This window comes from Botrytis byssoidea, assembly GCF_014898295.1.
Source record: "Botrytis byssoidea strain MUCL 94 chromosome Unknown BBYS_015, whole genome shotgun sequence".
Taxonomy (NCBI): Eukaryota; Fungi; Ascomycota; class Leotiomycetes; order Helotiales; family Sclerotiniaceae; genus Botrytis; species Botrytis byssoidea.
In genome coordinates this window covers 865,554-889,501 of record NW_024065856.1, presented here as the reverse complement: position 1 = coordinate 889,501, position 23,948 = coordinate 865,554, and the positions used below count along the sequence as shown (strand labels likewise).

Sequence of the window (23,948 nt, the reverse complement as noted above, 5' to 3'; positions counted from 1 at the left end):
CCAGAATTACTTCCCATCGCACCATCTCCTAAATTGCAAAACGATCATCACAAACTACGAGAGAATTATTATGTCCTCAATCATAAACGAATGCAAAAGAATTTATGGGACTATACATGACGCCTTAATTGTATAGTCGTCTGCCGAATCAAGAAAAATCTACGATTGGTAACCTATCATCAGCAGACACCTGTTTTTGATACCACAGAATCGATAATCGGTCGCTTAAGTATGTCACTCTTGCTCACTCATTTGTCCAGCAGATGTTGTGTCCTCAACTCAGATTTGGTCTTGCATTCAAAAACTGCTTCATAAACATCAAATTTACTAATATGAGGATGTCGATCGAAACAAGAAGTTCAAATCAATAGTGTGGTTAGCTAGTCGTCTATTCTGCTCTTTTCTTACTTAAGATGCAACTATCAAGGTCGCAAATATATCACCACAACTTTTTAATGCAATTTCTTAAGAGAAAGAATGGCTGATACACAAAGTTCGAGATATTTTACTATTCCCTCTCTGTATCTCTTCAGAATCCGTAAATGAATGTATGTTTATGTTTGCACATTTAGATTAGTTTAGTAATGATACCACTTGAATTTATAAATTATAAGTAGAAGTTTGACAACTAAACGCGAAATATGGAAAACGATTAGAACAAAAGCTGAAGCAGAGTTTGAAGAAGTTGAAACCCACGAGTCTGCTTGTATATCGCCAGCAATTAATAGATCATCTGTAAGTGGCGACTAAGTATTCTGTTATTCTCCATGCAAAAAGAATCTTTTTTGGACTATGCATTCATGTAGTTGAAATGATTGGAGACAGCAGAAATACTCTTGTCAGCATGCGATTAATATTACATGCATGATTCATTTACATTTTTCATTCTTTTTTGAATAAACATGGTGAAGACATACTTCTACTCATTAGATCACATAGTTGGGAAAGCATACAACATTCCCTATTCTACCTTGTGAATTATTTCGAGATCCATTAGTGACTATGAAGTTACTGGAATCGGTTTTCAATCACTTGGTTCTACCACCCAAGCTTCCAGAACATCAGGATGTAGACTTGGAAAGTATTGAGCAGGACATTCTGCTTCGTCTCACACGTGCCTGTGGTACCATGTGCAACTTCACTGACCAGCCTTTTGGAGAAACATGGACCTCTGTTTGCAATTCCCTTCAAATTTGTCTCAATATAAATCGAAATGGTCTTGATAAAGCATCGATGCTACAAGAATTCTGTAATCTCCAACGAAACATTCTTCTTATCATATATGTGGTTGAGCAGAATGCAGCACTACTTGTTCGACGCCATGTTCAGTAAGTATTGGAACTCAAGTAGAGCGACCAGAAAAATTCCAGCTAATTTATAATATGCAGTGATGACAAAGACACTGTGATCTTTGAAGTTTTTGAGGCATCGCCTTCTTCCAAACATGTGCTCGCTACTGAGAATACACTACAATGGGACTTCCCGGGTCGTGCTGTCCGCATACCTTTCGATGAATTTCTTAAAACAAGTTTCCAGGATAGCCTTGCCTCATTTCTTGAGCAGGCGAGTACAGAGTCATTAAGTCGCTTTGTGGCGCGTTCGAATAAAGCAGAAGTCTATGTTATCGAGGCTCGGGGTACAACCGATCCAGCTCTGATTGTGCAGATGCTGATGCCCCTGCTCGAGGCTATCGGATCCTCAGTCGAAGTGCCTAGGTTAAGAAAGCGAGTGCGGGATGATGTCAATTTTCATAATTCAGAGTTTCCGTGGAGAAGGCTGCCGTTCTGGCTCGTTCTCCGAGTCGCCATTCAACGTCAGCTTTGTCTTGAATTAGGAAACAAGTATGGACAAATCTGCTACAAATTTCTCATTTGCATTGTTCTCGCACAGCTTCTTGAACAATCTGCTAGTCAGCTTTCCCCAGAAATGATTGTGATCCTCAGAGCCAAATTGTGCCGCCGCCTTGCAAAGTTGGAGATGGATAAAGCTCGTGTTTACCGTGATTCAACCGTTCACAAGAATTTTTTCGACTCGATCAATACGATGTTAAAGAGAACTATCAAGGACACTACAGATAAGATTGAGTCAGCCTGGGCAGACTTTAAGACAGATATCACTCGGTCTATTCCGCTGCTTCCAACTCACGCGGACAAGAAGGCTTTAAATATTCTTCTCCCAAACAGCAGGGGGTATCTCTGCAATCTTCTTGCTCTAGAATCTAATCGGCAGAGAAAATCGACATCTGTTCATATCTCTCTTTTAGATGATAGTTCTATAAGAGACTTCACAGATTTCACTGACCGTTACTTCTCGTTGGTTCGATTGGAGAAAAACACCGAGCAAGAAAAGATATCGTTAGATGATTCAGTGGGAGATTTTGCAACTCGTTGTATACAAACAGCAAACTTGATATGCGAGATGTTGATCAAAGTCGGAGATGCTTATGATTCTGATCCAGAGCAAATGAGCATATTCATTCTGAATCTGTTTGAGAATTGGGTTCAGATGGATAGGTGTGCTTTGCGAGCCTGTCCCCTCCTCTCTCAATATGCTCCAGTATTCAATCCTGCGCTATTGGATGTTCTGCAGCTCCACACTTTATCAAGAATGGCACGCCTTCAAGATGTCCAAAGATATCTACATGGTAGACTTAGCGACTGTCAATTTACTCACAAGACAATTTTCAGCGAATTTAGTGAAGATTGCTTTGCAGCGCAGTTTGTAAAGCAATCCATCCCATTGAGCAGACTGCAGCAAAAAATCGACGAAGAGTCACTCAAAGCTCGCACAAAGAAAGAACGTGAATGGGAAAACCTTTGTGGGAAATACGAAGATCTGAGCCAGAAGATTACTAGCACGGTCTGCGTTTGCACCAGAAATGATGATGGATCTCTCGATGTTAAAGGATGCAAAAAGTGCTGGCATCGGCGTTGTCGCAAAAGAATGAGGATCTCTATCCATGAGGACTTTTTACCGAAAGGGAGCACGCCAAAAGCAGCAGTTGTACTAGAACTTGGGATTCCCAAATTCCTAGCGATATATCGAAATGCAACGTTCAGGATAATGAGCGATTTAGGATACCCGAGCAAGCCTAGTAACTCTTCACCACCAGCAATGCTACTGAAAGACTATTCTCAACTTCAGTACTTTATGAAACCATCTCCGGATGGCGTTTCACTTGCATCAGAAAAGAAATCCTTTCTTCAAACTCATTTTCAGGCACTCAAAATGAAAGTTAAACTCTCCGATATTCTTTTGCCACTAGGGCTTAGTTTTTCTTACTATGATTCTAAGTCTGGCATATGGCTGAAAGATCTTGATAAACAATTGACCCTTCAACACCTCTGTGGAATACATATTCCGCGATCTCTACGATCCTCAGTCATCGAATCTCCAGTACATCCCGGTCCGAATTTTGATGGGCCATCATCTTATGAAATCATCGCTAGTCAATCCAAATGCCCGTCAGATACCTCAGTCCATGAGTTCATGAGCTATCAAAGATTGCTCTCTGTTAAGACTCTTCGGTGGATCACTATGCTGGTTGAACTGGGTGCCTCTAACCTGAATTTTAGTGCCGAGGATACTATGCTTATCTTCAATCATCTCGCTGTACAAGTAGGACCATCAAAGAACCAAGTTGATGCTCTCCGAGATTGCCATATTGTATTCAGGGATTCGTCCTTTTGCCAGCGATTGATAGAGCAGATAGAAAATCGTCTTCACAATATAGCCACCAACTGGCGAGAGGTATATTGCATGGAAATGCTCATCACACTAAGCCTTCGAATCTTTGAATTGACATCAGGTCAAGATCGTCAGTCTGCAGAAAGACTTCTGAAAGACGCGCGCAAGTTGACCCTGCAATGGATCTGCCATCTCCGTAAGGAGATTAGGAACACAACTGATGCAAGAACAGCAGAGACAGCGGCAAGATATGGATTCTGGGCTGCTCTACTTTGTCGAAGAACTTTCAGCATCTTCATTGGCTCGGATTCCAAGCTAGATACAGAGGATTTATCGTCATTTGTTCAAGGATCGATAGCTCTACAGGAGAACCTCATAGTTAACATCATGAAGCTACCCAGGATCTTAAAGAACATGATAGTCAGGGATAACAGAATGGCATATGATATACAAAATCTTATCCGCATTTCTCTTGAATCATATCCTGAAAGCATAGGTGCTGCAATCGATAAAGCATGGTCTAATTCTGGGGATTTCCTGGGGAGGACATACTCAACATGGCAATTTCCTTCTTTTCTGAACGATAGATGGGCCAGTGCAGTAACTACTAGCACATCTAACAAGCTCATAGCTCCCCAGAGGGTTCACTATAATTTTGTTGAGGGACATCTGCTATTTGATGGAAAGCCACTAGGAAGACTGCCACTAGATATCAGAGAATCAGAAGATGTCAAGGAGCTTTTTGGAGACCAGCATCTTTTGACCTACCCCTCAAGTTTGGCTGGCATGAGTCACGTCATGACTACTTCTATAGAAGAAAATCAAGTTCATTTTGGTCATCGCGAAAAGGACGTGATTATTCGAGCTATCAGAAAAGGCGAAGTTCTAGAATATATTCCTCGGCGTATATTCATAAGCGGCGATAACTTTGATCTTCCCTCAAGTTTGATCGAAAATTGTGTGCACTGGCTCAATTTACGTGAAAGACGTTTGGAAATCCGACGAAAACCTTCAATATGGGTGACTAGGCCAACTGATTGGAGTTTAAACGTGTCGAACTTCCGCGCGCAGCGAAATCGAGTTAACTTGGTTGATCCACATTCTGATCTTTTTAAACGCGTAGCAGAAGTCTTTCGTCATTTTGAGGATCCCCGACGGTTGACAGTATTTCAGCCCAACCTAGGCTCCCTTTCGGTTGAAATGCGACACCTTGAGCTGTCATTTTTTGTCAATTCAAAAAACCTTCTTGAGTGCCGAGAACTGCACGCAGAGATTGACCCCGATCAAGACGCGGGAACACTTTATGGTCTCCTGAGTAAAATTGTGCTTCGCGATAATGTCAATCATGAGCGACGAAGTATAATAGTTCCATTGGGACAGCTGTCCTACAGGCGTCTTGGTATGCACGTTGAGGTCCAAGTGGCTAGCACTACCGAATATGGCAGATTCGAAATCGATAGTGTTCTGGGACGGTTGACATGCCCATCCGAGCCACGCTTGCTCTACTCTAAAGCTCAATTTCATGCATTTACGTCATTTGCCCTACCTGATCCTCTAACCGGGCGTACCGGCACTGAGGAAGCTTTGTACACACTCAGATCGGGCTACTGCCAGCCTTGGCAGCCGTTGAATGATAGTCTTGCCTCTATTCTAAAAGTCATAGGCAGACTAAGCCCAATTAGAGAGTTTTATCCGAAGGATAAGAGGCATTTGCAGAAAGTAATTTGGGACCAGCATTTAACTACTAACGTTCAGCACGATAGCTTCGAGAGCCTTGTCCAAGAGATACTAGCTAAATCAGATCAGCTCCGATGCTTTACCGCAGATCAAGCTATGCCAATAAATTTTCAGACTGACTGCCCTCTGCAACTACGTAAACGTGGCGAAATCCAGCGCCTTCGTTATGAGCGCAGTTCTTCTTATGTAGCCACTTCTACAACCGAGGACATGGTGTATAATTCCAGAGATCAACATGCCAATTTGCATCAAGCTACCAATGTTTATCAAATCGCCAAACTTTTTCACAAGCAGCCATTTCGCGTCCATTTGACAAGACAGCTAGCAGATATTCTTAAAAACTGGAAACTAATCGGTGGATTCCACCATACTAATTCAGATTCACAAAACGTTTCAAGCTCCCTTAGCGATCTGATTGAGAACGATATCAGCGAGCAATGGGGTAGCCTCACGAACCTTTGCCGACAGAATGATCCTCGGGAGCCGTATACATTGTTATTTCGATTAAGTCTTCTGTCATTTGGTACAAAGCCTGATATGGACGCGATACAATCCCTAGCCGCATTTGGCTGTTTGAATGAGTTGAAGGCTTTGCAGCCACCAAACATCCCTTACTTTACCAGATTCAAGCCCCACGACTCTCCAACGCCTGAAATGCTTTCAAACTTTATCGTAGATGATTATCCCGTTATTGAACCAGTTGCTAGTATGACCGACTTGGAAAAGATTTGTTTTCACGAAAGACACGTTGCACTATGCAAAGTTGAGGGGAAGCGATTAGCTCTTTTTCTCTTAGAGCAGTGGCCTAGTGAAGTTTTATCAGCAGCAGGATTCGAATCAAAGTTTCTGGATATCAAAAGAGTCATTAAAAAAGTTCACCCCGAATGGCAACGATTAATCTGGAACATGCGACTTTCGGATTATCTTACTCAAGCTCAAGAGATTTTAGATCGCTACAAAGCTAAAAAAAGTACCTCGGCACCACATGTTTGGGATAAGAAATCAACCCCCTTATCCATAACTAGTCACAGCGTTGTTATTCCATCGCTATCAGATCTTTTAGCGAAGCCCGCTCTCATTCCTATGTGTCATCTGCCTGATGAACCTCGGAGTGTATTTTCACCTAACAACTGGAACGGGGCTTCTGGAAAGACTGCTTTACGCAAGGAAATTTTCGAGCTAGATAGAATCTTGGATTCTTTTGCGAAATCTCCGGATCTACTGCGGAAGCAATATGGAAATGACTTGAAGAAGAGCATTCTTGCTTTAAAGAATACTCATGAGTTACCGCAGCTTCAATGGAATCAACCAGCTATGAATATTACTAAGAAAGATATCAAAAATTCTCGCGTGATTCTGAATGAAGCACTTGGACGAATTCAGGAATCCCTTTCTGCCGACGACATCCGTTCTCAATGGCTTGGATTAGGTAGTCTATGGCCATGCGTGACGCCGATAACAATTCTGGAACAACTTCGTTCAAGCTCTGATAACCATTTTGGAAGCCATATGAGAGAAAACATAATCACGTATGGTGTTCTGATTACAAGTTTCCAAAGACAACTCCGAATGATACATGCCGAATTGAAGGGCGATCTCCAAAAGCTGCACCAGGAATCAAAAAATCATGGGCATGAAAATTGGAGTCCTCTACAGTTCCCCGACTGGTTGCTGCTTGAAATTGACTCCGATATTCTCATTCGCTGTGAACAAATAGATGTTGCACATGCCATCTTGTCCCCAGAATCTCGATCTAACTCTGTATTACAAATGAATATGGGACAGGGTAAGCAGGATCATCAAAAGGCTGAAGAACGATTATGCATTTTAATACATACATCCTCTACTTAAGAAAAAGCGCAAGAAGTGACGTGCTGACAAATTCTTAGGAAAAACCTCGTGTGTTGTACCTATGGCTATAGCAATTCTAGCTGATAAGAAGCAATTATCGCGTCTAGTTGTGCCAAAGGCGCTACTTCTACAGACTGCTCAAACGATTCAGTCTAGGCTAGGGAGCTTGGTAGGGCGAGAGGTCAGATATATTCCTTTCTCTCGCCGGACTTCAACCAGTTTGGACATGCTCCAATTATATTCTAAACACCATTACGAGATGCTTCGTTTCTCAGGCGTCATTCTAACCACTCCTGAGCATATATTGTCGTACAAGCTCAGCGGACTCCAGCGTCTTGCCGACAGTCGGTTTGATGAAGCAAGAGATATGATAAGATTCCAATCATGGTTGACTAGTACATGCCGCGATATTCTCGATGAATCTGATTTCACCTTAGCAGTCAAGACACAATTGATATATCCAAGTGGTGCGCAGATATCCGTGGATGGGCATCCAAACCGCTGGGAAGTTGCACAATATCTGTTATCTTTAGTTGAGGATCATTTCCCGTGTCTTCAACGCGATTTTCCACAAAGCATTGAGGTTACTGAGAGAACTTCTGGATTTCCCATATTACACCTCCTTCGAGAAGATGTAGAAGATGCTCTACACTACCGAATAATAAATGACATATGTAACGGCCGGATTCCCTTCCTTCGGTTGACCGACTCAAGCACTACCGTTGGCAAGATTTGGATTAGACAGGTGTTATCGGATCACGATGTTAACGATGAATTGATCGATAAATTGTCGGCTTTGTTTAAGGACAGATCTTCAGCTCGGAAGAACATACTTCTTGTTCGGGGTTTACTTTTGAACAGAATTCTCTTGCTCTGCTTGAAGAAAAGATGGAATGTACAATATGGACTACACCCGAATAGAGATCCTATTGCAGTTCCTTTTGATGCGAAGGGCGTTCCATCTGAGCAAGCAGAGTTTGGTCATCCCGATGTCTCTATCTTGTTCACTTGCTTGGCTTTTTATTATACAGGTCTAAACGTATCTCAGTTTCAGCAAAGCTTGGAACTTGTTTTGAAGTCAGATGATCCAGCAGCAGAATATGATAGGTGGATTAGCAGCTCCTATTCTCTACCAGAAAGTTTATCTCACTGGAACGTTATAAATATAGAGGATCGAGGACAGCTAGAGGAGCTTTGGCGTCATCTTAGGCTCAACAGAAACGTTCTTGATCACTACATGAACACATTTGTGTTTCCTAATCATGCAAAGCAATTCAGTATGAAGTTGCAAGCCTCCGGATGGGACATACCCTTGTTCCCAAATCCTCTGCCAGAAGAAACAACCTGGTGCGCAAAGACGACTGGTTTTAGCGGCACAAACGATAACAAGATGATGCTTCCACTAAGCATCAGACAAGATGATCTACCCAGTTTATGCCAGACCAATGCGGAGGTGCTTGTTTATATTCTGCAGAAGCGAAATCGGCGGTACAAGCTTGCATCTCAGAATGGTAGACGACTGAAAGAGAAAGATTTGCTGAAAAGAATTAAGAGTTCGAATATTAAAGTTTTGATCGATGCTGGTGCATATATCTTGGAGATGGACAACAAAACTCTTGTTGAAAAATGGCTGAAGATAGATTCAGATCCTAAAGCGGCTGTCTATTTTGGTGATGATAACAGAGCCTGGGTTCAGTATAGAAGAGGGAAAGATGCAGTTCCTTTACTCGCAACTCCTTTTGCCGAGAACCTTGAAGATTGTCTTGTATATATTGACGAAGCACATACTCGTGGGGTAGACTTGAAATTACCTCAAGGAGCCCGTGGAGCATTGACACTGGGACTCGGTCAGACAAAAGACCATATGGTACAAGGTAAGTTAAATGCTGACATTCGCTCTCTTTGATATATTTAACTAACATGAAACCCCAGCTGCGATGAGATTACGGCAACTGGGAACCACACAATCTATCACTTTCTTTGCTCCCCCTGAGGTACACCAAAGTATTCTTGATGTTTGCGCTAAACGGTATGGGAATTTGGCTCAATCTCTTTGGGTTGATTCCTCTCACGTTGTATGGTGGCTTCTTGAACAGACCTGTCGCACAAATCAGCATTTGCAAAATTTATATCTTGCACAAGGAACAGACTTCTGTCGTAGGACAGATGCGGAATGGAAATATGCAGACATCTTCACTGACGATACTCACCGAAAAGCCTATCTTCAAGAGATTCAAAATCTAGAGCATCGAACTCTTGAGAAGCTATATGGAAGTTTGACGGACATTCAACCGAGTTATGTGACTGACATAGCGTCTGCGAAGCTAGCAGGGTTTATGAAAGAGCTCAATGGGCAGAAAAGAACAGCAGGCAATACGAGAAGCTACATTCATAGCTCTGTTTTAGAAGAGGTAGAGCAAGAGCGAGAAGTCGAATTTCAGATTGAACAGGTACGCCAAGTGCAGAAGCCAACGCATTACGAGGCTCTTACATTCCCGGGTCTACACCCAGATATTCTTCTCTTTGTCAAGACTGGCAACCTCATTCTTGGATGCGGGTGTGAGCACATATTTGATGCTCTGGCTCGGACAGATATCGGTCGAAAATATGATGTTCGCCGCACAAAGTCAAAATTGTACGTCTCTATGGAATTTATGCGCACTATTGAGCTTGATAGTCATAGAACGAATGACAACTTTCTGGTAAGCTTATAACACATAAGAATTCCCTACTCGTGATTTTATTAATTAATTTTAACATAGCGTCCTGTTGAATGGATTCTGTGGAGCCCTTTGAATGAAACGGCTCTCGTAGTCATTTCTGAAGAAGTTGAGCTTTTGATTCCGGTGATTCGTAAGGCAAAAAAGCCAATGGTACACCTGATTGCATACGCTGCTCCTATCACAAAAAGCATGCAACACTTCAACGGACTTTCTTATTATGTGCTTCCCAGCTTACCTCATGGCTGCAAAACACCAGAATGGCTATCCATCGAGGTTGGGATTTTCGCTGGTCGGCTTTACATCAACTTCACGGAGTATCCTCCTCTATCTGATTACTTGCAGCTCGCACACGAGACGACTTCATCTCCTCCACTGAATCGTGCTGGGAACGCAAGTATCTTTACGAAGAATCCTATTGAATTCCTATCGGAGTGGCTTACATTTCGCCGCAAAGGGCAAGAGATTATGCATACGCCAATGGGCTACATCTGTCAAGCAAGATCCCTGCATGAGAGCCTTCCTTTCTTTGCATCGCGAAGTGCAAGAAACGAAGAGCTTGAAAAGTCTTCTGGAGATGAAGCTGAGAGTGATATAAGTGAACGTGAAGACGAAGATTTACACTTTCAAGTTTGATAGAATTCATTATTGACTTCGAAATAACTTTCTTGTATTTATCCGAATTCCAGACTTTTCTATCTGCTTATCTTGAAAATTGTACACGCCGACAACGATTTAAATCCAAATAAACGCATTCATCCTATGAAAGCCAATATGCGATTCATTTTCCCTACGTTTTGGTTGTAATATATAACATTCCTTATCACTGAGTCAAGAAATACCCTATGGCTTGTCCATCACTTCGAAATACAATAAGATGATCATAACATTAAGTTGCTTGACAGAAATGAAGCATTTCAAGTCTGATCGAGTTGAAGGCTATGCTGTTATAATTTAAAGAATCGGCGGATAGGAATGATTGGTCAAGCCCTAGAATGATAGGCGTTTCAAGAGCACTCCATCATCAATCGCGTCCTTTGGCATGTTTCTGGCTACTGCAATGCTCTTACGCTTTTGATATCCTATCTTAAGGTACTCCTCTCACTAGGGACATGCATCCGGCGGCAAACAAGTAAACAGACAGTGCAAGTCAAGTAGTCATGCAGCGCACATGACTAACTTCCAGTCTCCCAAAATATTCTATCCACAACTATCGCGGTATCGCAACAGGGAAAAAGAGCTGACTGAACTCATCACCCAAAACACAAACACACACGACTATTCTTTCACACCAGGTGAGGATGTAATTAATTATTTCCATAATCCCCAATCTCTCCATCCTCCATGGACTCCGCCACTTCCTTCACTCCCCGGGGCCATTCTTAAAATAACCCCCCCGCACTGTCCTTCACAACCTGCGCCACGTTCAACGCCAAGCTCAAATTATTACTCGCAAGCGCCCTCTCATAATACACCAAATGTTCCCCATTATAAATCGCACTTTTGCCCACGATACTCAGCTGCACGATGCCCGTGGTGAGATCCGCGCTTGCGAGCACCTTGGTCTGATCCATCGTGCCCGTCATCGGGAGCGTGTTGTTCCCGGGCACGAGTGTCATGTTTGCGATGGTGGAATTGCCCACGACGCCTGTGGCGGTAGAGAGCTCCAACGTGACGTCGCCCATCACGATGGTCATATCGGACGGGTTGGGAATATATGCATAGCCGGAGAGATTGGGGCCCGAGAGCGCAGTCAGGTTAACGCGGACGTTGGTGACGTTGAAGCCTTTGAGTCCGTTGAGTCCTTTGTATGTGGATGTTTGGTTGTAGTTTATGCTGATGACGGGGAGGGCGCCTTCGTGGAGTTTGGTTTTTCCTACGAGTGCCGTGGTGACGTATTCGTTGGAGAGGACTGCGGTGGTGTAGTCGGAGAGGGCGTCGATGCTGACGATTGATAATTCTTGGTTTTCGACGGAGATGGTGGATTTAGGGTGGAGAGCGTGGATTTTAGGGAGAGGAATGATGACCATGGGGGATGAAGCATATTGGCCATTGGTGACTAGGTATGAGGAGGCGTTGAAAGGATCAAGAGTAGGTGTGTACATTGAAGGACTGTGAAGGATTCCTACTTGACTAAGAACAATGGTATCGGGCGTTGGATCTGTGAATTTGAGTTGAGTGATTTCGAGAGAAGAATCATTAACACCATCTTGAGCAATCTTAGGCATGGCGACATAAACACTATTCTTGTTAGTACGAATATCGAGATATCGGATTTTTGGAGAGATACTTACAGACATAATGCAATGATGAGAAATGTTACACAGAAAATTATAAGATGAATCCACCAAAATCGAGCACAATGTCTTTTTACTTTTCCACCAAATGATCTCTTTGCCGGTGGACTCGTCTCATATTGTTCAACCTCTGCTCTCTCCACCTTTTGATCCGAATCATCTAATCCTCCCACCATATTGATTTCCAACGACTAGTTTTTGGGGAAATTCGTAAATATATTGTTTTTCTCGTAGGATCAACTACTCGGAGTTATTTCCGTTGATTGATGGATATGGAATTTAAGATGATATATGGTAATTTATAGTAAAATGGTCATCCAATAAATCTCATCTGATGACGTCTCATAACCATTAAACAAAGAAATATAATTCCCCTAGAACGATGACGATGACCAGAAAAAATGGAAAAGGTCGAATAAAGAAAAATGGCGAATTTTCAATACTTCTATATCTCTCGAAAAAATCCACAGTGGAGAAAGGAAGGGGGATCAATCTAATGTGGAGTTATGGTAGATATGTACAGAGAGAGGGGTCTTTCGACTAGGGGGGCAAGTAAGATATAATAGAAAGGGTAAGGAGTGAAAGTCTTGGATCTACTTTTGAATTCCCCATGGGGAATTATGTCCGATTTGAAAGAAAATATGTAAAGCATGTGAGAACATTTTATTCAGTTTGGAAAAAATGAATGGCAAATAATAAAACCCAAAGCATTTCTAAGTGGCTTATTTGAGGTCTCATCGTTTCGCAATGACCGAAGAGTACCACGAGAACCTCGTAGTTACCACGATAATTCCTCACATATCCACACCCACTTAGCTGAACAACTTTGTCAAGCTTTTTGGCGTAATTAAAGATACGGTCTGGTATACCAATTGAGAAGGAGATGGACCACACCTTCGCATTGATGGTTAGGTGTGTGACTGTCATACAACATTCCATCTCTTCTACCGAGAGACTAACACGCACCAAGTGTAACATTGTAACCATGCACAGCCTTCCATTAGTTTTCACGTAGGATGAATTGGTGTTATACAATCAGATGTCAGATCTCACTACGAAATTTCCCTTCGGTGTATTGAAGTATTGAGCCTCGGTGGATCATAGACGGAACGGCGATGTTCTTGTATTAGGCAAAGCTCGTTATGCTGGTTTGAACAAATGTGTAAGTTACCCCGGAATATATCCTTGTCGATACAGCGATCAACTTTCGTTAAGATTTCTGACGTTGGGATAATGAGGTGGTATTGGTTGGTATTGGTTGGTTGGAATATCGTATACTCGCGTAGAGACAAACATTTTACTAGGGGGCTTAGGTATTGAAATTTGAGTAATTTGCTTGGGTCACCAATTGATTTGTTTGGAATTGTTGTTGTTCATGAATCGAAGGGTTGAAGAGATTGAAGAGGTTGGAATGAAATATTTGAAGAATATGTCCCCTCCCCTCCCTTCCCCTCTTCCCCGTATGATTTTCTTCTGCATCGAATAAAGGTCTTAGATTGTTAAATTGTGGATATACCTAAATGATAATTAAGCTTAATTAAATCTATCTGAACCAATCAAATATCATGGAATATCAATTTTCCTTCCCCCCGTTAGATAGGTATCCATAAATCAATCCATAAATCCATAAATCCACAATCCCCGCCACATTGGGGTATCTCGATGCTTCGTATCTCGGCTTCTCCACTACTGAAGCTTGATCTTTCATTGAACAACAACACCATCCAAGCTCATTAATTTAACTGCCGTGGCCGTGGCCGTTGCCTCTGCTGTTGTTCGGACTCGAGAACAAATTTGATATTGTGTGGTGGAGATATGTAGTAGTATAGTACAGATTAGTACTGACTCCCGTGCGAATTGTCATTATACCGGTAATGTACGAGTATACAAATAGGTGTAGATAGGGTTTCATCGTGATCTATATTTTCTATCGGCAGTTTCTTGAAACTGGACCTAGAACTAGAACTAGAACTAGAACTATTGGTAGAACTAGAATTTTCTCTTACCATGCGGCATGTATCAATATCATATCCCGTTCAACTTCACATTCGAATTCCGAAAAGACTAAAAGAAAATCTACCGAATCCATAAATTAATGATCTTCCCTCCCATACGCACTAAGGAAACCCTGGGCACAACTTCATCCCTACCATCCTTAAACTTTATCAATGTTCAATCATCAGCCTTTCACATGAATCGAATTTGTGACCGAGGAATGAGTGTTCAGCTCTCAATTTGTTCTATCGGCAGTCTATCTTGTCTTGAAACAATGATGGATTGCGAGAAAGATATGCTGATCACCCCGATTCAGCCCTCATTCTTGTTGTCACGTTATATCAGAACCCCGCTTCGAGTACGTTGTATATGCAATGACAAGCAGGGTGCAAGATATGAAGTATGAAGTATGAGGTATGAGGCATGTGGAATACAACCTCACTATCAACAATCTCCAGATAAATCAATACAGATGGAATCTTCAGGTAGGATACGGTAGTGATAGATGAATTTGAAATGCGTGCATATAAGTATAGGTACGTAGGATATAATGCAGATATGATATAATGTAGGTATGATGGTATGATATAATACGATACACCTTGTAGTGCTCTACATATGGATCGGCTAAGTAGGTGTGTATGAAGGGAGAGACAACATAAAGATCAATATTTTCAGATGAGTATCCTACAATTATCAACACCTACACCATAAAACACTATATAACACCCCGCATTTCAATCATTTCCACAAGGGTACTGCCCAGATATTTGCCTAGAGTTTTACCCAGCATTCTGGAATAAATGGTCAAATCAGATTGTGTGAGAGATATTCATTGATTTTGTCGTCGGATCAACATTGAATTGGTCAATGTCTGATTGTTTGCATAACTCGGCTAGTGGTGGCATAAGGGTGACAGATTTCCAGAGACACTTTACACTATTGTGGTTACTCGTATTGGTCTTGGTCGCGTGAGGTGAGATTAGATATACGAAATCTATCAGATTCTTGAAACACGAACAGGAAGAACTTCCGGGACATTTAGAATACTCTGTTGAAATCGCACGGAATACTAACATTGGGAGACAGAATCTCGGGTCTTCCGGATGAAAATGCGGAGAGAAGGGGAAGTGTAAGGGTTAGAGATAGATTCAGACTCGATACGTTGCTATCACCAGAAACATTATGATCGTAGGCTATTGAATATTAGATGAAAAATGGAATCGTGGTCTAAAGACTCGTGATTTGACAACTCTCGTTCTCATTCATAGTTCTAGATTGACCAGAGCTTCGATTTCTAGGAGTGCACGTGCTCGAGGGGAAATCTCAAAAGCTATACCACATGTTTTGGTAGAATAACCTCTAATTGGAGTTCAATCACCATTCCTGGATATGCCAATATAGCGGGCAGATTATCAGAACTCGACCCATTCATCTATTCAAGATGGTAATGTTGTCACCAAAATAATCATAGGTCACGTGATATACACAAACATTATGCACCATATCATTGCTAGTGCACGTTCCCATTCGTATTCTTCCCATCCAAATGTAGACCACCAGTGAGAGGATAAGAAATATCCTCAAGTTATACCACTTGCTGATTAGAAATTGATTAGAGATACTCTAACAATATTAACTTCCTTCACATCCAAAAGAACCGACCAAACACAGAATTCAAAAACAATTTTGTTGCATATCGGACTTGGGCCAGACCTTGGTCTGTAAAACGCCCCTGAGAAACTACCTGGAAAAGATCGTGGCCAGACTCATATCTAACATTGCATACATTACATCTAGACCATTCAAGATCTAGATGCAGAAGCACTTTTTGACACGACATTACAGTACGATACGATGTATTCAATTCAATAATGAAAAGTTGGGATTAGCATTGACCTTTTGCATTACTGATTGAATATATATATATATATATATAAACTTACAAAATACTCCAAGTTCGAATAGGTACTTGCAAATATAGTCAAGCATCCAATTCGCCAATACGAATATGAACAACCACAAACGCATACCGAGATCCTTAATTCTGAATACAAAACAGACAAATCTACTTCCATCAAATCGATCACAAATTTGGAATAACCAGTTAAATTCAATTCCAACGAAACCTCGCATATCACAGCAAGAACATACGAAAAGATTCAAACTGTACCGCGATCTTCCATCTTGCGAGGTCTGATCCAAACCGAGCTCATACTTCTCCGCAAGAAATATCGCGACTTAAAGCAACCGCATTATTCGCACTCATGAAATCACCATCCGAAATTTGCGTGGGCAATTGGTTAGCATCAATTGTGATTTTCGCGCAATTTGAAGCCGGGATAGCAGTTCGTATTGATTTGCAGGATGGTTACTTACATATTCTCATTGCATAGGCGAGATGGAGGGAAACCAGAAAGCCAAACCACGAATATGACTTTTATATTCTACTGGCTTTGCAGATGAAGTCAAATATCGTGTTTGGGAACAGAAACGTGATTCGACGCTGATGAAAATTGTGACGGTGGATATTGGTGATGATTTGATTCGAGATACTATCCAGAATTCTCATTTGTGAAATGGGCAGCGCAGCTCCCGGAATATGGGATATCGATTATATCCATGTATTGAATAACTGGAAACGATGATCTGGAAGCTTCGGGTAATTGAAAGATGAAGTGTAATCTTGTTGGAGTATCGAAGGGATCTTTGTGGTAGAATGTTATAGGGATAGGATCTGCATGCAAATTCAGAGATTAGAAGCTTGAATCATGATGTGTGGACTTATTGGGGAATTTCAGGAGTATAGTTGATGAGAGCTGATGATGGTTTGTTAATTGTATTACATTCTTCCTGGGATGTGAATACGGCGATGAGACATAGTGTTCCGTTGGTGGCGATGAAGAGGTTTTTGGGAGAATGTTTACCGGGTGTGATGGGTTTTTGAGGGGTTAAAAGTTGATGAGTGGAAATTTCTAGATGGATGGGAGGTTAGCACTGAATTTTCAGTGTTAGATGGGCAGAGCTTATATGGTGAATGGATACCATGGATAATATCTTAATGTTCAAGTGAATAAGCTAGAAATCCCCTCTTCAGAGAAGTCTCGGGAAAGGCACTGGTATGTCTTCATTGTCGAGTTTGCCAGTTTGGGGTGCTATGTAATCCGTACCTTGTGCGAGAGTTCGCATTTTGTGAGCCACAGTATACCACACAAATATGAGTTCATTTCGACTCGCGCCAACTGCCTACTTGGGGTTAAAATTAAAACATCATTATTCGATCAAAATACATCCCTATCTATTCTGGAGTACTCCACGCTCTATATCATGTTAATAAAATGTATGAAACAACAAGACAACATTAAAATGATAACAACACTAATGAGTCCGACAACACGTACTTATCACTGTCAAGAAATCTAGAGATGATGATCAACAATATGCATTATCGTCATTTGCCAATATCATACCTCAAGTCACCAAAATCCATTCCGCTGAGCTCAACATCTCGAAAGCCGGCGGAGGGTAATTGCTCATGTTCAATGAGTTTCTTAGTGTGGCAAGTGCTTGGATCTTTCTGGAATTGATTGGTATGAGCTATGTATACCACCTCTTCTCTCATTGCTGCTTGGAGTATGGGGCCTGATATTTTGACTCTGGTTTGGGGGAGGGGGAGGGGGTGGATTTGATGGATTTGTTGAGTACCTATCTAGAGTAAAGAAGAGGAGAGGAAAGGACAGGAAAGGAAATCAAAGAGATAATTTATATTCATGATTTATGGTTGATATTATATATGACAACCATCTCTCAGATATTTATAAATTATACATACATCTATATCTAGGTACTTAGATATATAAAGAAATGTAATAGTTGTTGAGGGGGTACTTGGTTTATATAAAGTTTGATAGGGTTTAGGTTTCTGGAGTTTCTGGGGTTTCTGGGGTTTGAGGGGGATGGTAAGAATGGATATGGCAAGAAGGGGGTGGTAAGAAGGGGGTGGTAAGAAGGGGGTGGTAAGAAGGGGGTGGTAAGAAGGGGGTGGTAAGAATAGGATGATGAGGATGAGATGGGATGGGTGTTTGGGGGTATAGATTTGTAGTTTGTAGTTTGTAGTTTGTAGTTTGTGAGGAGGGAAGGGAAGGGATGCTTGTTTTGGAGAAAATGAAATGAAGGTGGATATGGAGAAAGATGTAGATATAAAAGCTGCGAGAATTGTCGCTTTTGGTTTTCTGTCCACACAAGGTGGTTCAGGTATATTGAAGCGTTGGCTGTCGAGAGGTATTGGTGGATGGATAGGGGTCATACATAGACTTGGTGTAGAGGAAAGTGAGATTGTGTTTTTTGTGTCATTGGTTTTACTTGGGTTTGATTTTCGTCTGATGGTGGGGTTTTATCAGCTACGGTATATTTTGTTGCTGTTATATATTGATACTGCGACCTCAATTCTTCCTCACAAACTAGGTCCAAAGTCCACGAAATACATAATCGAATCTCAGCTAGTCTTGTTGATACCAAGCACGACTGGACGATATTCCTAGAATCGAAAAGTTCCTTCCAGGAACATATAGCGACTCTGTAGCATGTTTGGTTGCGATGATTGATTGGTATGGAAGGGATAATCGCGACTATCAGGAACACTTTTCAGTAGACTATTTATAGGAAATCACATACTGCGAAAATGTGCAGATTAGTAAGGAAGTATTATTTGATCTATATGGACTGGCTGGTATAAATATGGGTAGCTAGTCCTGTAAGTAGAATATGCAATTCATATGGAACCCGAAAAAATGAACTCGGAGGAGTCGATGCTATTTTTCCTTCAGAGAAGAAGAGGATTTGCCATGTCTGTAAACTCAATGAGTTGTACTATTTGCAAGGACTGGAATTTTTCTGGAAAAGAGAGGCTTAGAAGGAGAAATCGCTGTAGTTGTAGAAAGAGAGCATGAATTTTCACACTTGTGATTTTTAGATCAGATGATGGTGGATTCTCGTTGGTAGAATACTCTCTTTTATGCTAATTGTCGGTAATGACTTCATTGTCATTGAGGTCTTTTACATGTGTGTTGAAAGGTATGAGACGATAGCAAAAATTAATGCGAGAATTTCGTTTAATCTTCCATGATTATATCCAAATTGTGTGGAAATTATCTCTGGGTTTCTGAATGGGACCACCAGTGGACAGAACTCAGTGCTGACACATGAACTGCCGTTTCAACAGTAGCCGAATTAATTGGAGTCGATTGTCTAGATCTGGATAACTCTTGAATAGATAGCAAGTGATGGTGTGATTCTGGAATCTAGATTCTGTGAAGGGAAATTCACTATTTTGCTTTGATCTACTGCTTGATATTTATCCACAATATCGCTTATTTACCCCCCTTCTCCTCCCTAACAAACCAGCAAGTCCCTCGGTATATCTTTAGGCTGAGCTATTCCAGTGAATCCTAAGCCCTTCAACTCAACCAAACTATCAATCCATCTATCAACATAAGTACCTCTCCATATCTCTCTTACTCAACTCTAGGCGGAATCGGAAAGCAAATGACATTTTCACAGGGCTACCTTGGTAGAACTGTCTTGCAATTGGATTATGCGTTTCGCTATCAGTTTGATGAAAACGTTCTTATCAGATCTGGAGGTTTCCTGCATGTCTATCTGGCTGATATTTAGTTTGACTATTATGAAAAATTGAGCGAGATATGATGAGACGCATTTTTGTTGTCGTTTCATGAAGATCCGTTTTGTTATCGGTGAGTATAATTGCTGTTATATCCTCTCTTGAGATGTGATGTGCGAAAAAATCTCCTCTCTATTCAATAACGAAGAAAGTGAGATCCAAATCAACTATACAGAAACGGAGAATCTGTCTTACAGAGATACTAGCACGAGGTTTCTTTTTCCGCGCTTGATTCCTGCCGAACATTCTCTAGGAAGGTGGACGATCTATATATAGCCCGCCTATAACTCCATAATAGCGGGTTATAGCGTAGATCCTAGAGTATCTCTCGATCCACTGGATGAACGGCGAATATCACAGCAAAAGCCCCCACAGGCCAGTATATCACATTGAACCTTCAAGAATAGTGAATAGCACCCTTGAATTTGCTCATTCTTCAAAATTCACACTTCATACTACATAAATAGACACAAAGAGTCTTGAGAATCAACTACAAGAACATCAACCTGATACAGCTCGCTACCGAGAAAAGCCTGGTTCGTGAGTAGCGTATAGATGGCTCGATAGAAATTTTTGGCTCATATCATGAAATGATCCTGGGAAGATAGGATATTTTCAATAACATTTCATATTCGATAATCGCGCTGTTGAAATATCAGCGAAGTATTTTTTCACTGTCAAAACATTTCACCGCCGACACTCAAAACCCCAGATTCGATTTTCCTCCTACTCCCAATGATCTTTCACTTATAGATTCGTAACAAAACGTAATCAAAATTGTGATAAGAGAGTGGACTCGAATGTTGTCATGCTTCATAATCTTTCCTCAACTTTTTTCCATGCGTCTTTCTTACAGTTTATGGATTACCTATGAAGGGATACGGGGGTTTATATACTCTCTTCTGTTGTCCTCGTTACCATGGAACTATTCATACGCATTGATCAAGAACAAGGAAGGCTAAGAAGGATCTGTTATTCGTAGAACATCCATGGTATGAAAACGACAAGATTAGAGTGAATCTTGAGTTCACGTCTCAAAGCTCAGATTCTTTGTTCGTAGATAGGTATATAATTCACATAATCTCTTTCCAAAAGCATGATGAGAGATTCGAAAAGAACAAAATACCGACAACCTATGGAGAAGGTAACAGTCGAAATAGCGCTTCAGAATTGTGTTTCTTTCATTTCCCATTTATTTATGATACGTGGGATGGCAAGGTCGTGGGCGAGGTTGGGAATTTAAGTATAGTAATAATGATATGACTGGATGAGTTGACAATGAAGAGATACTGTTTACCGCTGTCGTTAGATATATCTCATCGCTATAAAAAAGTGAGACGAAAGTAAGCCCGACCATCATTTACCCCCTGGAAAGTATTCCAAATTCTCATCCAAATCGAAGGAAATATTACTCAACAATATAACACTAGCAAGCATTTTCTCCCAAATATGCGAATTTGATCGTCTCATTTGAGAGGGGAACTAGGTAGACAGAGTGCAATATATATGACCAAACAAAAACTTCTGTCCGCGTGATTTCTCTTACGCCGCTTTTTAACTTTATTTCAGTCGAAGACGACTTGGATAATTCACTCCCCTTAACCTAGCAAATCATTTTCAAAATGACTGTCAACAATTGAGCGTATTCACCTAAATTGTTCTCTATTCTACGCACAGGTCTGGCGTGTCAACTTCGATGCTGGAGTTGTGGATACTAGCATACTAAGAACAAGCTCGGTATATAAGTACCCATAATATCTCATTTACGCTCATATTCATGGCGATTTGACAACTGTGAGTTTAAATATAAGAACTGGCACTACAGTATGTTTGCCATAGAGATCTAGCTTTAGATTTATGACCGTGACCTATGGGAGAAGAGAGAGAGAGAGAGAGAGCGAGAATGCAAGGTTGTGACTTTAAGACTTTCGATCCCCTATTGTCGTTGCCGAACAATTGGAATTCAACTATTACTGTCAAAGATCTCTAGTCATCAGATTGCAATCTTTCACATCAAAATGCACACACTAGCATAAGCAAATCAACCAAGCTCTCCCCTCACATCGAAACCTTTCTCTCAAAAACTCTCTCTCAGCAGAAATTGCAATACACACAGCCCGTCCCAATCCAAAAAGATACTTTCCACTCGTAGTCGATATCGATAGCCCTAAACCCTCCATTTTTGTAATTGATGTTAAATTTTGAAAATTTTCCTCGAAGGAAAGTCCTCTTTATAGCTACTATCACCCTTAAACATTTGAATATGGATACGGATAAAACTCACGTGCACTTGCAAGTCACTGCGTATCCACATCCCCAGATCTCGCTTCTGGATTTAAGATACAGAATTTTGGCCTGTTCTGTACCTATATAGACACTTGAGTTTCCTTCCCTTCAACTTTCATAAATGCTACCCTATATACTCAAGAGTCCCGGGTCTAGGGCTGAGCGTATATGATATTGAACACTGCACTCTTTGCGAGAGGTTGACATGAGAAGAAGATAGACTTAATGATACAAATAGATAATCTTACGAGCAGAAGAAAAGAAAAATAAGAAAAAGAAGGATTCCATGATTGCTGATCTTATCTTTTTCATCCTTGCTATTAGCACAACGTTGTGATATCTAGCGATGATGAAAATCTTAACGACATCACTTATCATCATCGGGTACCTAATCATTTTAACCCCCTCCCCTTTAACAAAATTCATCCAGTCAGCCTAGTTTCAACTAAGTTATTATGAACCAATACTAAACAGATGTATAGGAAGAAGATAATAATCAAATTCAGTACAATTGAGACAGGAGGGGAAGAGGAAGAGGAAGAGGAAGAGGAAGAGGAAGAGGAAGAGGAAGAGGAAGAGGAAGAGGAAGAGGAAGAGGAAGAGGAAGAGGAAGAGGAAGAGGAAGAGTATGAAAATGAAGATGGGGGGCGAAAGTGATTAAAGGGTAGGATACGAAACAAGCATGCATCTAGTCCTTGGTGAGAATAGGGGAGGGAGTTGTGAGATATTGTGTATATGTACATAGGTATCTATTGACCATCGCTATCTGAAACACAAATAATACATTGTGATTTATTATGATTTGTTACATTTGCTATTATGATTGTTACTATTGGTACTTTTATTTATGTATTTTGGTTGGTTTTCTCTTGTTTCTGTTGCTATCATTATCACCGTCATCATCACCATCACCATCATCCTCATTACCATCATCCTCATTACCATCTCCCTCTCCCCTCCCAACCCCAAACCCAAACCCAAACCCACACACAACCACCACCACCTACGCCAAACTCTTCTCTCCAAAACTATAATCTTCAACTCGAAAGATACAAACACAAACACAAACACAAACACAAACACAAACAATCAATAACCAATACTCTATATAGATATATACATATACCTAGATCTACACATGAAGAAACCCCCAAAACTAAAGAATAACCAAGAAAGTCTCCCTTCCAATTCCAAACCATCATTCAATTCGATTCTATCCCATTCCAGACCCTCATCTCAAAACTCAAAATTCAAACTCAATTCCTCCGAGATTCCCGATTTCATATCTGGCACGTCATTTATTATCACCTAATTTTCTCTTCTTTACTTGCACCCTTTGCTCTGCTCTGCTCTTGTACCAAGAATCAGAATCAAAATCTCCAATCCGTATGAAAGAGGAATCAGCTATGTATTTCACATTCATATTCACATTCACACATCCACAATCCACAATCCCAAGATCTTCAAATCTCATTGATTATTCATATTCATTCCCATTTCTTTAATCTTAATCCTCAAATGAGCGAAATTCAACTATAGATTTATTCCATCTCATCTCATTTCATCTTGAAAAAACCACGAGACGAAAGAAAATCTATCTATTTCTAGACTTTTGTCGATTTCTCGTGTATGTATGCATGTATGTAAGTGCCAGTGTGTGACAAAGTGACAATGTGGCTATATGTAACCCAAAGC

The 23,948-nt window shown here is 41.0% G+C and overlaps 3 protein-coding genes across 3 annotated transcripts; 2 read left to right on the top strand and 1 right to left on the bottom strand.

Moving 5' to 3' along the window:
- Nucleotides 1-1,002: 1,002 nt before the first annotated feature.
- On the top strand, nt 1,003-10,631 carry EAE97_007744 (uncharacterized protein; the record flags this gene model as incomplete). Its single annotated transcript, XM_038878258.1, has 5 exons — nt 1,003-1,328; nt 1,389-7,210; nt 7,314-9,149; nt 9,208-9,977; nt 10,038-10,631. 5 exons carry the CDS (start codon nt 1,003-1,005, stop codon nt 10,629-10,631), a joined length of 9,348 nt encoding a protein of 3,115 aa, XP_038731096.1.
- A 746-nt stretch (nt 10,632-11,377) lies between these two features.
- Nucleotides 11,378-12,468, bottom strand: EAE97_007743 (uncharacterized protein; the record flags this gene model as incomplete). The annotated part of the gene is made up of 2 exons (XM_038878257.1): nt 11,378-12,236; nt 12,290-12,468. 2 exons carry the CDS (start codon nt 12,466-12,468, stop codon nt 11,378-11,380), a joined length of 1,038 nt encoding a protein of 345 aa, XP_038731095.1.
- A 10,131-nt stretch (nt 12,469-22,599) lies between these two features.
- Nucleotides 22,600-22,910, top strand: EAE97_007742 (uncharacterized protein; the record flags this gene model as incomplete). The annotated part of the gene is made up of 2 exons (XM_038878256.1): nt 22,600-22,637; nt 22,736-22,910. 2 exons carry the CDS (start codon nt 22,600-22,602, stop codon nt 22,908-22,910), a joined length of 213 nt encoding a protein of 70 aa, XP_038731094.1.
- Between the last annotated feature and the right edge of the window lie 1,038 nt (nt 22,911-23,948).